The sequence below is a fragment of the Salvelinus sp. IW2-2015 genome, linkage group LG33, assembly GCF_002910315.2.
Source record: "Salvelinus sp. IW2-2015 linkage group LG33, ASM291031v2, whole genome shotgun sequence".
Lineage (NCBI taxonomy): Eukaryota > Metazoa > Chordata > Actinopteri > Salmoniformes > Salmonidae > Salvelinus > Salvelinus sp. IW2-2015.
This window is the reverse complement of record NC_036872.1, coordinates 20,098,736-20,114,743: the sequence shown is the minus strand read 5'-3', so window position 1 is coordinate 20,114,743 and position 16,008 is coordinate 20,098,736. Positions and strand designations below refer to the sequence as shown.

The following is a 16,008-nucleotide window of genomic DNA, read 5'->3' as shown; positions in this document are numbered from 1 at the left end:
CTAGACCTTTATACTCAGTCCAAATCAGGAAGAGGGTAAATACTAATAACTTTTTTTTTTTTTTTTTTTTAAATAACATTCCATTTGTGGCAAGGAATTTGGATGGAATGGGATCAATTTAATTTGCGTCAAGGTGGCACAACCAACAGCCCTGCTGCTTTAGCACTGTGCCTGGATTGAACACATAATAACTAGGGTGAGTTAACATGTCACACACTCAGATAGGTCATTTTTGTTTTTTTTGTCTTATCACGCACTCAACCTTGTCATGTATTGGTGCAAGCACTATTGCTATTATTGCATGCTTGAGTAAAGGTATGTTTAATAAACAATAAAACAGGAATTTACTTGATATTACAATTAAGTACCAGCATAAGGACAAAGACAACCAAGGAATTTGACATAGTAAAAACATAACTGAGGCACATTTTGTGCTATTTGAGTGAAATGAGAATGAGTAAGATCAAAATATTCACATTATACTACATTTCATTTGTTTTCAAAATGTCATCCTCTGATACTTTGATTGCGTTCTCTTAAAATACCGTACAACACCTAAGCAGTCAAGTCGAGCACTGATTGTTTATGAACTATGGAAGATTATCTATTTCACAAGTATATCAAAAGTGACGCTGCAAATATTTATTGATCAATATCCCCTGACTTTTGCAACTTTGTTCATCTTAAGTGAAAAAAAAATCTAAAATACAAAAACTGTTGCAGATAAAAGATCCAAAAAACAGTATTTAAGTACATTGACTAAAAACTCACCTGAAAACATGATAGTTAAAACGTTTTTTTTTTTTATGTGCTTGTAAATCCTATAGGAAAGAAATGCTGGTTTCCATTTAAACTCCTAAATTATATTGGTCCACAGTACAGGTCAGTAGGTCCCAATTATAGAAGTTGTTAACCAAAACTACAAAAAAAAGACATTTAATATACTACACCCTGGTACCTTACCTTAAAGATTAGTGAGCTTTAACAAAACAAGCTCTGAAATAATGTCAACAGACAACTAGATGGAGAGAGCAAAAAACTAGAAGAGAAAACATACAGGTAATGAATGATGGGAGAAAGAAAAGGCAAAGTGAAGAAGTTACAGAAAGCCAGAGAGAGAGGGGGGGGGGGGTAAGAGAGCGAGAGACGAAGGTGTTTATCTGTCCTTGGAGCCCAGTTTCTCAATGAGGTCCTGCAGAGGGGCCAGCTCACGACGATCAATGAGGTTGAACTCCTACACAGACACACAGTAAAATACCACACAAGCCATATGTAATAAAACATAATTTTACCTGCTATACTATATTTACACAGGATAGTAACAAGTATGCCTGTTAACCATGAATTATAATTGCACAATACATCAATTGGAATAGAATATAATTTACTACATTCATGGAAGCATGATTTATGACAAGACTCCTCTGATAGAATCATGACAATCATTTCTAAACAGCAATAAAGAGAACATTTGATATTTGGAATGTATTAGCATTGGCACCTGGACAAAGAAGATGAAGTGTTTGAAGGAGGTGTTGAGGTGAGCCTCCTCCTGCAGTTGCATCACAGAGTCAAAATGCTGGTGGTAGATGTGGGCATAGACTCTGAACAGGCGCTTCAGAATAGTCTTGGCCACAGACATAAAGTTCTTGGGAAAGGGCACTCCTAAGGGAGACAGAGCGGGAGTTCTATTATCTAAAAGCCAAAGGTCTAGGCTAAATTTATGAAGGTTTCTAATTTATACGAAGTGAATTTAACTAACCTATCTTGGAGGGGAAGAGTGTCTCATCATCCAGCTGATCCTGCACCCAGGTCATCAGGTAGTCTATATACTTGGGAGCAGAGCACTTGATGGGTTTTTTGATGTTGGTGCCATCGGCCCAGTGGTATTCATACCTTGAGAGAGGTAGAGATGGACCAATTGCGAGATGGAATGAGAATTTTAGTTTAGTTTTAATAATGTGAAATTCTGGCTTTCTCTGAATGTTTTTGGCACAATTCATCATCACTGTTTGTTGGACAGTCACACATGGCTAGAAGAGGGCATCTTCCTAACAAGACCCAGTTTGGGGTATAAAAAGGTTGTCCTATTAGACACAGAGCATTTAACCAGTGCACATATTTACTTTCTGTTCTTAGAAGAGGAGATTTACCATAGATGATTAGTACAGAGTATACTAGAGTAAGATTCAGGAGCTGGAAAAGAGCATAAGAGACTAGCGGAGGCGGAGGTGTTGCTAACATTTACGATAGCAAATTTCAATTTACAAAAAAAAACTTTTCGTCTTTTGAGCTTCTAGTCATGAAATCTATGCAGCCTACTCAATCACTTTTTATAGCTCCTGTTTAAGGGCCTCCTGGGCCAAATACAGCGTTTCTCACTGAGTTCATATCGGACCTTGTAGTCATGGCAGATAATATTCAATTTTTTTGGTGACTTTAATATTCACATGGAAAAGTCCACAGACCCACTACAAAAGGCTTTCGGAGCCATCGACTCAGTGGGTTTTGTCAAACATGTCTCCGGACCTACTCACTGCCACACTCTGGACCTAGTTTTGTCCCATGGAACAAATGTTGTGGATCTTAATGTTTTTCCTGATAATCCTGGACTATCGGACCAAAATTTTATTACGTTGCAATCGCAACAAATAATCTGCTCAGACCCCAACCAAGGATCATCAAAAGTCGTGCTATAAATTCTCGGACAACCCAAAGATTCATAGATGCCCTTCCAGACTCCCTCCACCTACCCAAGGACGTCAAAAATCAGTTAACCACCTGAGGAACTCAATTTAACCTTGCATAATACCCTAGATGCAGTCGCACCCCTAAAAACAAAAAACATTTGTCATAACAAACTAGCTCCCTGGTATACAGAAAATACCCGAGCTCTGAAGCAAGATTCCAAAAAATTGGAACGGAAATGGCACTACACCAAACTGGAAGTCTTCCGACTAGCTTGGAAAGACAGTACCGTGCAGTATCGAAGAGCCCTCACTGCTGCTCGACCATCCTATTTTCCCAACTTAATTGAGGAAAATAAGAAGAAGCCAACATTTATTTTTGATACTGTCGCAAAGCTAACTAAAAAGCAGCATTCCCCAAGAGAGGATGGCTTTCACTTCAGCAGTGATAAATTCATGAACTTCCTTGAGGAAAAGATCATGATCATTAGAAAGCAAATTACAGACTCCTCTTTAAATCTGCATATTCCTCCAAAAGCTCAGTTGTCCTGAGTCTGCACAACTCTGCCAGGACCTAGGATCAAGGACACTCAAGTGTTTAAGTACTCTCTCTCTTGACACAATGATGAAAATAATCATGGCCTCTAAACCTTCAAGAGCTGCTTCCTGTGCTTGGCCCGCCTATGTTGAACATAATAAAACGGCACTCTATCCACCGGATGTGTACCAAACGTGGCAGTAGCAAAGCCTCTCTTGCGAAAGCCAAACCTTGACCCAGAAAATATAAAAAACTATTGGCCTATATCGAATCTCCCATTCCTCTCCAAAAAATGTTTAAAGCTGTTGCGCAGCAACTCACTGCCTTCCTGAAGACAAATATATACGAAATGCTTCAGTCTGGTTTTAGACCCCTTCATAGCACTGAGACTGCACTTGTGAAGGTGGTAAATTACCTTTTAATGGCGTCAGACCGAGGCTCTGCATCTGTCTTCGTGCTCCTAGACCGTAGTGCTGCTTTTGATACTGTCGATCACCAAATTTTTGGAGAGATTGGAAACCCAAATTGGTCTACACGGACAAGTTCTGGACTGGTTTAGATCTTATCTGTCGGAAAGATATCAGTTTGTCTCTGTGRATGGTTTGTCCTCTGACAAATCAACTGTACATTTCGGTTTTCCTCAAGGCTCCGTTTTAGGACCACTATTATTTTCACTATATATTTTACCTCTGTTTCTGAATGACATCACCAAATGTTAACTTTCACTGCTATGCGGATGACACACAGCTGTACATTTCAATGAAACATGGTGAAGCCCCAAAATTTCCCTCGCTGGAAGCCTGCGTTTCAGACATAAGGAAGTGGATGGCCGCAAACTTTCTACTTTTAAACTCGGACAAAACAGAGATGCTTGTTCTAGGTCCCAAGAAACAAAGAGATCTTCTGTTGAATCTGACAATTAATCTTGATGGTTGTAMAGTCGTCTCAAATAAAACTGTGAAGGACCTCGGCGTTACTCTGGACCCTGATCTCTCTTTTGACGAACATATCAAGACTGTTTCAWGGACAGCTTTTTTCCATCTACGTAACATTGMAAAAATCAGAAACTTTCTGTCCAAAAATGATGCAGAAAAAKTAATCCATGCTTTTGTTACTTCTAGGTTAGACTACTGCAATGCTCTACTTTCCGGCTACCCGGATAAAGCACAAAATAAACTTCAGTTAGTGCTAAATACGGCTGCTAGAATCCTGACTAGAACCCAAAATTGTTATCATATTACTCCAGTGCTAGCCTCCCTACACTGGCTTCCTGTTAAGGCAAGGGCTGATTTCAATGTTTTACTGCTAACCTACAAAGCATTAAATGGGCTTGCTCCTACCCATCTTTCCGATTTGGTCCTACCGTACATACCTATATGCACACTACGGTCACAAGACGCAGGCCTCCTTATTGTCCCTAGAATTTCTAAACAAACAGCTGGAGGCAGGGCTTTCTCCTATAGAGCTCAATTTTTATGGAATGGTCTGCCTACCCATGTGAGCGACGCAGACTCGGTCTCAACCTTTAAGTCTTTACTGAAGACTCATCTCTTCAGTAGGTCCTATGATTGAGCGTAGTCTGGCCCAGGAGTGTGAAGGTGAACGGAAAGGCTCTGGAGCAACGAACCGCCCTTGCTGTCTCTGCCTGGCCGGTTCCCCTCTCTCCACTGGGATTCTCTGCCTCTAACCCTATTACAGGGGCTGAGTCACTGGCTTACTGGTGCTCTTCCATGCCGTCCCTAGGAGGGGTGCGTCACTTGAGTGGGTTGAGTCACTGACGTGATCTTCCTGTCTGGGTTGTCACCCCCCCTTGGGTTGTGCCGTGGCGGAGATCTTAGTGGGTTATACTCGGCCTTGTCTCAGGATGGTAAGTTGAAGATATCACTCTAGTGGTGTGGGGGCTGTGCTTTGGCAAAGTGGTTGGGGTTATATCCTGCCTGGTTGGCACTGTCCGGGGGTATCGTCGGACGGGGCCACAGTGTCTCCCGACCCCTCCTGTCTCAGCCTCCAGTATTTATGCTGCAGTAGTGTGTGTCGGGGGGCTCGGGTCAGTCTGTTATATCTGGAGTATTTCTCCTGTCTTATCCGGTGTCCTGTGTGAATTTAAGTATGCTCTCTCTAATTGTCTCTTTTTCTCTCTCTCGGAGGACCTGAGCCCTAGGACCATGCCTTAGGACTACCTGGCCTGAACTCCTTGCTGTCCAAAATCCACCTGGCCGTGCTGCTGCTCCAGTTTCAACTGTTCTGCCTGCGGCTATGGAACCCTGACCTGTTCACCGGATGTGCTACCTGTCCCAGTCAACTCTCTAGAGACAGCAGGAGCGGTAGAGATACTCTGAATGATCGGCTATGAGAAGCCAACTGACATTTACTCCTGAGGTGCTGACCCTCTACAACCACTGTGATTATTATTATTTGACCCTGGTCATTTGACCTATGAACATTTTAAAATCTTGGCCATGTACTGTTATAATCTCCACCCAGCACAGCCAGAAGAGGACTGGCCAACCCTCATAGCCTGGTTCCTCTAGGTTTCTTCCTAGGTTTTGGCCTTTCTAGGGAGTTTTTCCTAACCACCGTGCTTCTATACCTGCATTGCTTGCTGTTTGGGGTTTTAGGCTGGGTTTCTGTACAGCACTTTGACATCAGCTGATGTAAGAAGGGCTTTATAAATGCATTTGATTGACTAAATTTGATTGACTAGCGGTCTAACACTACAGTGACCTTGAGACTGAAAATAGAACAAGAAGGAACTCTGAGGAAGTGCCAAAACTACACAGAAAAAAATATAAAATGCAACATGTAAAGTGTTTCACAAGCTGAAATAAAATAACCTAGAAAAACGTTCATACGCACAAAAAGCTTATTTATCTCAAATGTTGTGTACAATTTTTTTTTACATCACTGTTAGTGAGCATTTCTCGTTTTCCAAGATAATCCATCCACCTGACAATTGTGGCATATCAAGAAGCTGATTAAACAGCATGATCATTACACAGGTGCATCTTGTGCTGGGGACAATTAAAGGCCACACAAATTTGGTTGTCAGACAACACAATGCCACAGATGTCTCAAGTTGAGAGAGCATGCAATTGGCATGATGACTGCAGGAATGCCCACCAGAGCTGTTAACAGAGAATTGAATGCACAGAGATTCCATGACGAGATCCTGAGATCCGCCGCCATCTCATGTTTCAGCATGACAATGCATGGCCACATGTTGCAAAAATCTATCTGTACACAATTCCTGAAAACTGAAAATAACCCAGTTCTTCCACAGCCTGCATACTCAGACATGTCACCCATTGAGCATGTTTGGGATGCTCTGGATCGACGTGTACGACAGCGTGTTCCAGGTCCAGGGAATATCCAGTAACTTCGTACAGCCATTGAAGAGGAGTGGGACATCATTCCACAGGCACCAACCAATGGCCTGATCAACTCTATGCGAAGGAGAAGCTGCATAAGGCAAATGGTGGTTGTATAAGGAAAATGGCAGTCACACCAGATACTGACTGGTTTTCTGATCCACACCCCTACCCTTTTTTCTTATATATTTTTTTATTTGTGACCAAGATGCACATCTGTATTCCCAGTGATGTGAAATCCATAGACTAGGGCCTAAAGAATTTCTTTCAATTGACTGATTTCCTTATATGAAGTGTAACGCAGTAAAATATTTGAAAGTGTTGCGTTTGTCATTTTTTAGCTGACAAGAATCAATTGACAAAGTGTCTCAGAGAAGGACTGATGAACTAGGCTTCATCTTCCCCTTTAAATCATAATGAATAAGATTATATAATCAGGTCAGCACTCCTGTGAGACGATTTGTGAATATGGTCACAGAAAACTCCAGAAATTATTTGTTATGTACTGCATTAACACTAAAAACATGAAGTGAAACTAACGCAAGGAACAAAAGTTTAAAACTAGGTATCAAAATGTAACATTTGTGTGTGTGTGGGGGAAGTCAGGCCTGGGCTGACCATAGCAGTGGCATGTAAATAACTAACATATTCATGTTTAAGTGGAACTGACAGCGTTTTAGCAACATGAAATCGTATTATGATAATATACACCCCCAGGAAGAATATTACAGCTTTTACATTCTGACAAGCAAGCACTTAAATATGGTCATTTTCACACATTCATAGAATGTTTGGGAATGACGTTGAGTAAGGCATTTGTGAAAATTCTATAGCAATATAGTGGGAAAGCGGCTATGCGTTTGGACAATTAATAAACACTGCAGCAAATAAAACATGTCTTGTCCAGGACAGGAGTATACACAGACCGGTGCGCCATAGCCAATCAGAGATACAATAGGGCTATATGCAAATAAGCCATTTACCACACGGGCCTGCCATCATTCACTTTTAACTGGATCGTGTGTTTACAGGCAGTAGCAACAGTGCGACTTTAGTTTTTTTTTTTTTTTTCTTACATTTGGAAACTTTACAGTCCTATTGATCAAACCACCATGAAAAGGTAGGCTCCCTCAGTTGCCTATACATCAACAATATCAACTAATGTTAGCAAGACCGATATGATCTAAAATCTAAACGAGGAAACAGTAGATAAACCCTCACTTTTTCAGCTTGTAGTTGGCGGTCAAAATTGCACTGATAAACGATGGGGAATAGTAGCCTGCTCGCCCGCCAATGCATGCTTGTCCCAAGCCACGTTTTGACGACTGAATGGGAACTTGCCTGTCCGCCCATTTGACGATGCTAAATACATTTGATTGACAACTAAGAGCTATGCTAAACTGTGGATGACAGTCGTTCAAGTTCAGCCTAGCTAGCAAGCAAAGTGATTCACATTTCTTGCTAGCTAACCAAATGACACCATGTCTTGCCTAGCCACAGAAAAACAATATGGGGGACAAAGTTGGCCACTCACCCAATGTCATCATCCTAACCAGCAACTACACTACATTAACAAAAGTATGTGGACACCTGCTTGTCGAACATCATATTCCAAAATCATGGTCATTAATATGGAGTTGGTCCCCCCTTTGCAGCTATAATAGCCTACACTCTAGAGGGACAGCTTTCCACTAGATGTTAGAACATTGCTGGGGTGACTTGCTTCCATTCAGCAATGAGCATTAGTGAGGTCAGGCACTGATTGACGATGTCGTAACCACAGCAACGATTAAACGATTAAAACATTCCCAAACCAGAAACCGTGGATTGATGGCAGCATTCGCGTGAAACTGAAAGCGCGAACCACTGCTTTTAACCAGGGCAAGGTGACCGGAAACATGACCGAATACAAACAGTGTAGCTATTCCCTCCGCAAGGCAATCAAACAAGCTAAGTGCCAGTATAGAGACAAAGTAGAGTCGCAATTCAACAGCTCAGACACAAGAGGTATGTGGCAGGGTCTACAGTCAATCACGGATTACAAAAAGAAAACCAGCCCCGTCGCKGACCAGGATGTCTTGCTCCCAGACAGACTAAATAACTTTTTTTCTCGCTTTGAGGACAATACAGTGCCACTGACACGGCCCGCTACCAAAACCTGCGGGCTCTCCTTCACTGCAGCCGAGGTGAGTAAAACATTTAAACGTGTTAACCCTCGCAAGGCTGCAGGCCCAGACGGCATTCCCAGCCTCAGAGCATGCGCAGACCAGCTGGCTGGTGTGTTAAGGACATATTCAATCAATCCTTATCCCAGTCTGCTGTTCCCACATGCTTCAAGAGGGCCACCATTGTTCCTGTTCCCAAGAAAGCTAAGGTAACTGAGCTAAACGACTACCGCCCCGTAGCACTCACTTCCGTCATCATGAAGTGCTTTGAGAGACGTCAAGGACCATATCACCTCCACCCTAACTGACACCTAGACCCACTCCAATTTGCTTACCGACCCAATAGGTCCACAGACGACGCAATCGCAACCACACTGCCCTAACCCATCTGGACAAGAGGAATACCTATGTAGGAATGCTGTTGATCGACTACAGCTCAGCATTTAACACCATAGTACCCTCCAAACTCTCATCAAGCTCGAGACCCTGGGTCTCGACCCCGCCCTGTGCAACTGGGTCCTGGACTTCCTGACGGGCCGCCCCCAGGTGGTGAGGGTAGGTAACAACATCTCCACCCCGCTGATCCTCAACACTGGGGCCCCACAAGGGTGCATTCTGAGCCTCTCCTGTACTCCCTGTTCACCCACGACTGCGTGGCCATGCACGCCTCCAACTCAATCATCAAGTTTGCGGACGACACTACAGTGGTAGGCTTGATTACCAATAACGACGAGACGGCCTACAGGGAGGAGGTGAGGCCCTCGGAGTGTGGTGTCAGGAAAATAACCTCACACTCAACAAAACAAAGGAGATGATTGTGGACTTCAGGAAACAGCAGAGGGAGCACCCCCCTATCCAATCGACGGGACAGTAGTGGAGAAGGTGGAAAGTTTTAAGATCCTCGGTGTACACATCACGGACAAAACTGAATTGGTCCACCCACACAGACAGCGTTGTGAAGAAGGCGCAGCAGCGCCTCTTCAACCTCAGGAGCTGAAGAAATTCGGCTTGTCACCAAAAGCACTCACAAACTTTCTACAGTGCACAATCCGAGAGGCATCCTGTCGGGGTGTATCACCGCTGGTACGGCAACTGCTCGCCCACAAACCGTAGGCTCTCCAGAGGGTAGTGAGTCTGACACAACGCATCACCGGGGCAAACTACCTGCCCTCCAGGACACCTACACCACCCGATGTCACAGGAAGGCCATAAAGATCATCAAGGACAACCACCACCCGAGCCACTGTCTGTTCACCCCGCTATCATCCAGAAGGCGAGGTCAGTACAGGTGCCTCAAAGCAGGGACCGAGAGACTGAAAAAACACTTCTATCTAAAGGCCATCAGACTGTTAAACAGCCACCACTAACATTTAGTGGCCGCTGCCAACATACTGACTCAACTCCAGCCACTTTAATAATGGGAATTGATGGAAATTATGTAAAAATGTACCACTAGCCACTTCAAACAATGCCACTTAATATAATGTTTACATACCTACATTACCCATCTCATATGTATATACTGTACTCTATATCATCTACTGCATCTTGCCATCTTTATGTAATACATGCATCACTACCACTTTAAACTATGCCACTTTATGTTTACATACCCTACATTACTCATCTCATATGTATAGACTGTACACTATACCATCTACTGCATCTTGCCTATGCCGTTCTGTACCATCACTCATTCATATATCTTTATGTACATATTCTTATCCCTTACACTGTGTGTAAAGGTAGTAGTTGTGGAATTGTTAGGTTAGATTACTTGTTGGTTATTACTGCATTGTCGGAACTAGAAGCACAAGCATTTCGCTACACTCGTATTAACATCTGCTAACCATGTGTATGTGACAAATAAAATTTGATTTGATGTTGGGCGATTAGGCTTGGCTTGCAGTCGGCGTTCCAATTCATCCCAAAGGTGTTCGATGGGGTTGAGGTCAGGGCTCTGTGCAGGCCAGACAAATTCTTACACACCGATCGACAAACCATTTCTGTATGGATCTCCCTTTGTGCACTGGTGCATTGCTGAAATAGTGAAGGCCTTCCCCAAACTGTTGCCACAAAGTTGGAAGCACAGAATCATGTAAAATGTCATTGTATACTGTAGCGTTAAGATTCCCCTTCACTGTAACTAAAGGGCCTAGCATGAACCATGAAAAACAGCCCCAGACTATTATTCCTCCTCCACCAAACTTTACAGTTGGCACTATGCATTGTGGAAGGTAGCGTTATCCTGGCATCCACCAAACCCAGATTTGTCCGTCGGACTGGCAGATGGTGAAGCGTGACTCATCACTACACAGAACGCTTTTCCCCTGCTCCAGAGACCAATGGTGGCAAGCTTTACACCACTCCAGCCGACGCATGCTGATCTTAGGCTTGCCAAGTTGAAAGTCACTGAGCGCTTCAGTAAAGCCAATCGACTGCCAATGTTTGTCTATGGAGATTGCATGGCTGTGTCCTCAATTCTATACACCTGTCAGCAAAGGGTGTGGGTGACATAGCCGAGTCCACTAATTTGAAAGGGTGGCCACATAGTTAGCTACACGATATGTACAAAAGTATCTAACGTTAGGCTAAATACATAGCTACCTAAATAGATAAGCTAGCCTATTAGCCACGTTATGACTGACTTGTGATAATTTCCCTTGGTAGTTTGATCGTGTTGGCATTCCCAGCCTTAGTTACAGTCGTCCGCTTTTGTCCAAAATAGAGTCATTGACACTGAAACAGGGCATCCCGAATGGCTGGAGGAAGCAAACAATGTACCAGGTCAGCTGTGATTTACAACCTGGTAGCAATATTTGTTGGACTACAAACATGCATTGGTTTATTAAATGAATCCATGCATTGAACTGCATCCATCTATTCTGCCAACAATGCCTTACTCTGTCATTTTGAGTCATATAACTTAATTTTTAAAACCTCTTATAAAGTTGGTTTTGTAGCATGAACTGGGAATTTTATATTTTGACTGATATGATTGTCTGTTTCATATCAGCAAAGTAGTTTAATTTTGTTTAAGTGGAACAGCATTATCACTCTTCAGGTCATTTCAGAGAATACTACAAATTAAAAATAGGGAACATGCATGGAATGTGTCTATCTGATGAAGGTTCTTAAGCCAAAAGTTGGTCAAATTCATCCACAGCAAAAAGGTGTGTGTGGAATTCCCATTTCCATTTGAATAGTCTGTCTCCCTGCCCATCTTACCTGGGCCCTGCAGACATCACAGAGCAGCTGGTCTCAGTGCAGAACTCAGTAATGGTGCCGTAGAGCATGTTGATCTGATTGAAGAAGTCCACAGCTGAAACGGAGAACAGACCCTTATTCTAATATTGATTAAATAGTTCCCCCCCTCAATATCCCATAATGACAAAGTAAAAACAGGTTTAGAAATGTTTGCAAATGTATTCAAAACCAACTGAAATATCACATTTACATAAGTATTCCGACCTTTTACTCTGTTGAAGCACCTTTGGCAGCGATTACAGCCTCGAGTCTTCCTTGGTATGACGCTACAAGTTTGACATGTTTCTCCCATTCTTCTCTGCTGATCCTCTCAAGCTCTGTAAGGTTGGATGGGGAGCATTGCTGCACAGCTATTTTCAGGTCTCTTCAGGTATGTTCGATCGGGTTCAAGTCCAGGCTCTGGCTGGGACACTCAAGGATATTCAGAGACTTGTCCCAAAGCCACTCCTGCGTTGTCTTGGCTGTGTGCTTAGGGTCGTTGTCCTGTTGGAAGGTCACCCCAGACTGAGGTTCTGAGCGCTCTGGAGCAGGTTTTCATCAAGGATCTCTGTACTTTGCTCCGTTAATCTCTTCCTCGATCCTGACTAGTCTCCCAGTCCCTGCCACTGAAAAACATCCCCACAGCATGATGCTGCCACCACCATGCTTCACCGTAGGGATGGTGCCAGGTTTCCTCCAGACCTGACGCTTGGCATTCAGGCCAAAGAGTTCAATCTTGGTTTCATCAGACCAGAGAATTATTTTTTCATGGTCAGAGTCTTTAAGTGCATTTTGGCAAACTCCAAGCGGGATGTCATGTGCCGTTTACTGAGGAGTGGCGTTCCGTCTGGCCACTCCACCATAAAGGCCTGATTGGTGGAGTGCTGCAGAGATGGTTGTCCTTCTCAAAGGTTCTCCCATCTCCACAGAGGAACTCTGGAGCTCTGTCAAGAGTGACCGTTGGGTTCTTGGTCACCTCCCTGACCAAGGCCCTTCTCCCCCGATTGTGGAGTTTGGCCGGGCGGCCAGCTCTAGGAAGAGTCTTGGTGGTTCCAAACTTCTTCCTTTTAAGAATGATGGAGGTCACTGTGTTCTTGGTGACCTTCAATGCTGAAGAACTGTTTTGGTACCCTTCCCCAGATCTATCCCTCGACACAATCCTGTCTCTGAGCTCAACTGACAATTCCTTCGACCTCATGGCTTGGTTTTTGCTCTGACATGCACTGTCAACTGTGGGACCTTATGTAGACAGAAGTGTGCCTTTCCAAATCATGTCCAATCAATTGAAATTTACCACAGGTGGACAGTTACGGAAACATCTCAAGGATGACCAGTGGAAACAGGATGCGCCTGAGCTCAATTTCTAGTCTTACATTAAAGCGTCTGAATACTTTTTTATTAAAAGAATTATACATTTTCAAACATTTCTAAACCTGTTTTCACTTTATCGTTATGTGGTATTGTGTATGTAGATTTATGAAGGGGAGAGAAAAAACAATTTCAACATAACAAAATGTGGAAAAAGTGAACTGCATACTTTTCCGAATGCGTGCGCACACACCCACCCACACTTGTGGTCAAATATATTGGCACCCTTGTACTTTTTTCAAGTAAGTCACTACATTCCCTAAAAATATTCTCCTGCTGGAAGACCCATGACCTAAGGAGACCCAGCTTTCCGACACTGGGTCAAACATTGCGCTCCAAAATGCCTTGGTATTCTCCTGATTTCATGATGCCATGTACACATTCAAGGCACCCAGTGCCAGAGGCAGCAAAGCAACTCGAAAACATCCCTGAACCTCCATGTTTGACTGTAGAGAAGGTGCTTTTTTTCTACAAAGGCTTCATTTTGTTTTCTGTAAAACATACATATGGTGTTCTTTAACAAAATACTCTAATCTGTCCACAGGACATACTCCCAGAAGGATTTTGGCATTTCCAGGTGTGTTTTGGCAAATTGCAGTCGGGCTTTCTTATGTCTCTTTCTCCCCACTGCTGAGAACGAGACATAAGAAAGCCTGACGGCAATTTGCCAACACACCTGGAAATGCCAAAATCCTTCTGGGAGAATGTTCTGTGGACAGATGGATCTCCTACCATATAATCCCCTTTCATTGAGTTGGCAACGGATGGTGCGAGATGAAACTGTGATACCTTGTTTCTGATAGTCAGCTTGAATCTGTGTGGCAGTTGATCGAGGTGCTTTCTCCACCATTCTAACAATCCTTCGCTACAATCATCCATCAAGTTCTCTTGCGGCCAAATCCAGAGGTTGGCTCCTGCGGCATGGGCCTTAAACATCTTGATGACATTGCGTACAGTGGAAACAAAAAACATCAAGGTCTGTGAAGACGGACTTGTAGCCTCGAGATTGTCCATGCTTGGCTACAATCTTGCGTATGACTGACCTCAGATAATTATCTGGTTTCTTTCATTTCTCCATGTTCATTGAGGTACACACATCAACAAGAGGAGAATGAGTCCTTTTCTCTATTCAAACTCATTGAATGAGGGATTTTTATATTGCAGGCACCTGCAACTCACCAGAGGTGAGTTCAATTCCAAAGTAAAGGTGAATCACCTGCTTGAAATCGAATTATTTCTGACTACTTCTGCCAATAATATTGTCCGGGACATTTTAGGATTTCTTTGTGGAATAAGGTAAGATTTAGTAAATTATTCAGATTTTGGGGGTTTTGTTCAACTGCAAACCAAAGACATACATATGTGGATACCAAAATATTTTTTCATTTAACCAGTTTTCTGGAAGAAATTGTGCATTATTTGAGTCATTTAGCAGACGCGCTTATCCAGAGCGACTTATAGGAGCGATTAGGGTTAAGTGCCTTGCTCAAGGGCACCAACAGATTCAAACCAGCGACCTTTCGGTTACTGAACCAACGCTCTTAACCACTAGGCTACTAGACTGTGCAGTCACCTGTGAAACCTAAAGGCTGTCATTAAGAACAGGTGTCAATTCAATCTTCTGTGCTCCCCTCCTTCAATCACCCTTTACTCACTGTTAACAGCAATCCACTCATTGAGATCTTCCCCCTCTGGCAGCATGACAGCCTGCCTCAGGTTCCCACTCCCCAGCGTTGCCTCTGCATGCTTCAACAACTCGTATTGGTGGGAGCCCTCTGGGATGTTCTTCTTCGGCTTGAAGGTCTTAGACGAGCGACTGCCACTGGATCAATGGAGGAGAGGGAGTTCGAGTCAAACTGATGTTCCACGTTTGAGCTATTAGTGATGAGTAGATGTGTTCACTGCTCAGATATGAAGTCATACTAGTCTGAGAGTCTTCCTGTTAAACACTGTCCTCTAATCAGCAGACAGCAACAACAGGAAGGAACCCATGCTATATATAATCGTTTGCTAGTTAACTTGTTCACTAACGTTAGTTGTCGACATGCTAAAAATGCGTCAATGAGTAGTTCCCATGATGAGTGACACCTAACTTAAACTAACTATAACGTGACATGATCGTGTTATTTAGCTAACTAACGTTAGCTCATCTAGCTAGCTGGGTAACGTTAGTCACATTTAGCTAACTATATTAAACGTAAGACAAAAGTTACAGCGACAGCTATGACAATCTGTGGTTACATCATGACTAATGAGTATATCTGTCTGCATCTAAAGTTATGCAAAAACATAACTAGCTAGCCAGTTAGGTAACGTTAGTTAACTACGAGTAAAAACGTGACATATAACTAGCTTTACTTACAATAGGAAGCTCATCGTTAACTTAGTTTCGGTCGAAAAACAAAGACAAATGCAGACCAAAGAATATCGAAGCTCAAAAGAAAACTGTCGTGTCGAACGTTTCACTGGTTGTTTGGTGAATATACAGCCTTTCTAGCTTCCCTGGTGAAAAGTCTCCGAACTTTCTAACCCTTCTCACACTTGTCAGTGTGTAGTCGTACCCTGAAGAAATACTATTTTGACGTAGATAGTTAGCGCAACATTTTGCTGACATGTACGTTTGTCGCCCTCATATG

At 43.0% G+C, this 16,008-nt stretch overlaps 1 protein-coding gene across 1 annotated transcript; it reads right to left on the bottom strand.

Annotated features, from left to right (window-relative positions):
* Positions 1 to 620: 620 nt before the first annotated feature.
* Positions 621 to 15,936, bottom strand: mob1a (MOB kinase activator 1A). The gene is made up of 6 exons (XM_023978457.2): positions 15,735 to 15,936; positions 15,028 to 15,194; positions 11,987 to 12,080; positions 1,763 to 1,896; positions 1,502 to 1,665; positions 621 to 1,234 (listed from the first exon to the last, which is right to left on the bottom strand). The coding sequence occupies exons 1-6, from the start codon at positions 15,746 to 15,748 to the stop codon at positions 1,157 to 1,159; spliced, it is 651 nt and encodes a 216-aa protein (XP_023834225.1). The 5' UTR covers positions 15,749 to 15,936; the 3' UTR covers positions 621 to 1,156.
* Between the last annotated feature and the right edge of the window lie 72 nt (positions 15,937 to 16,008).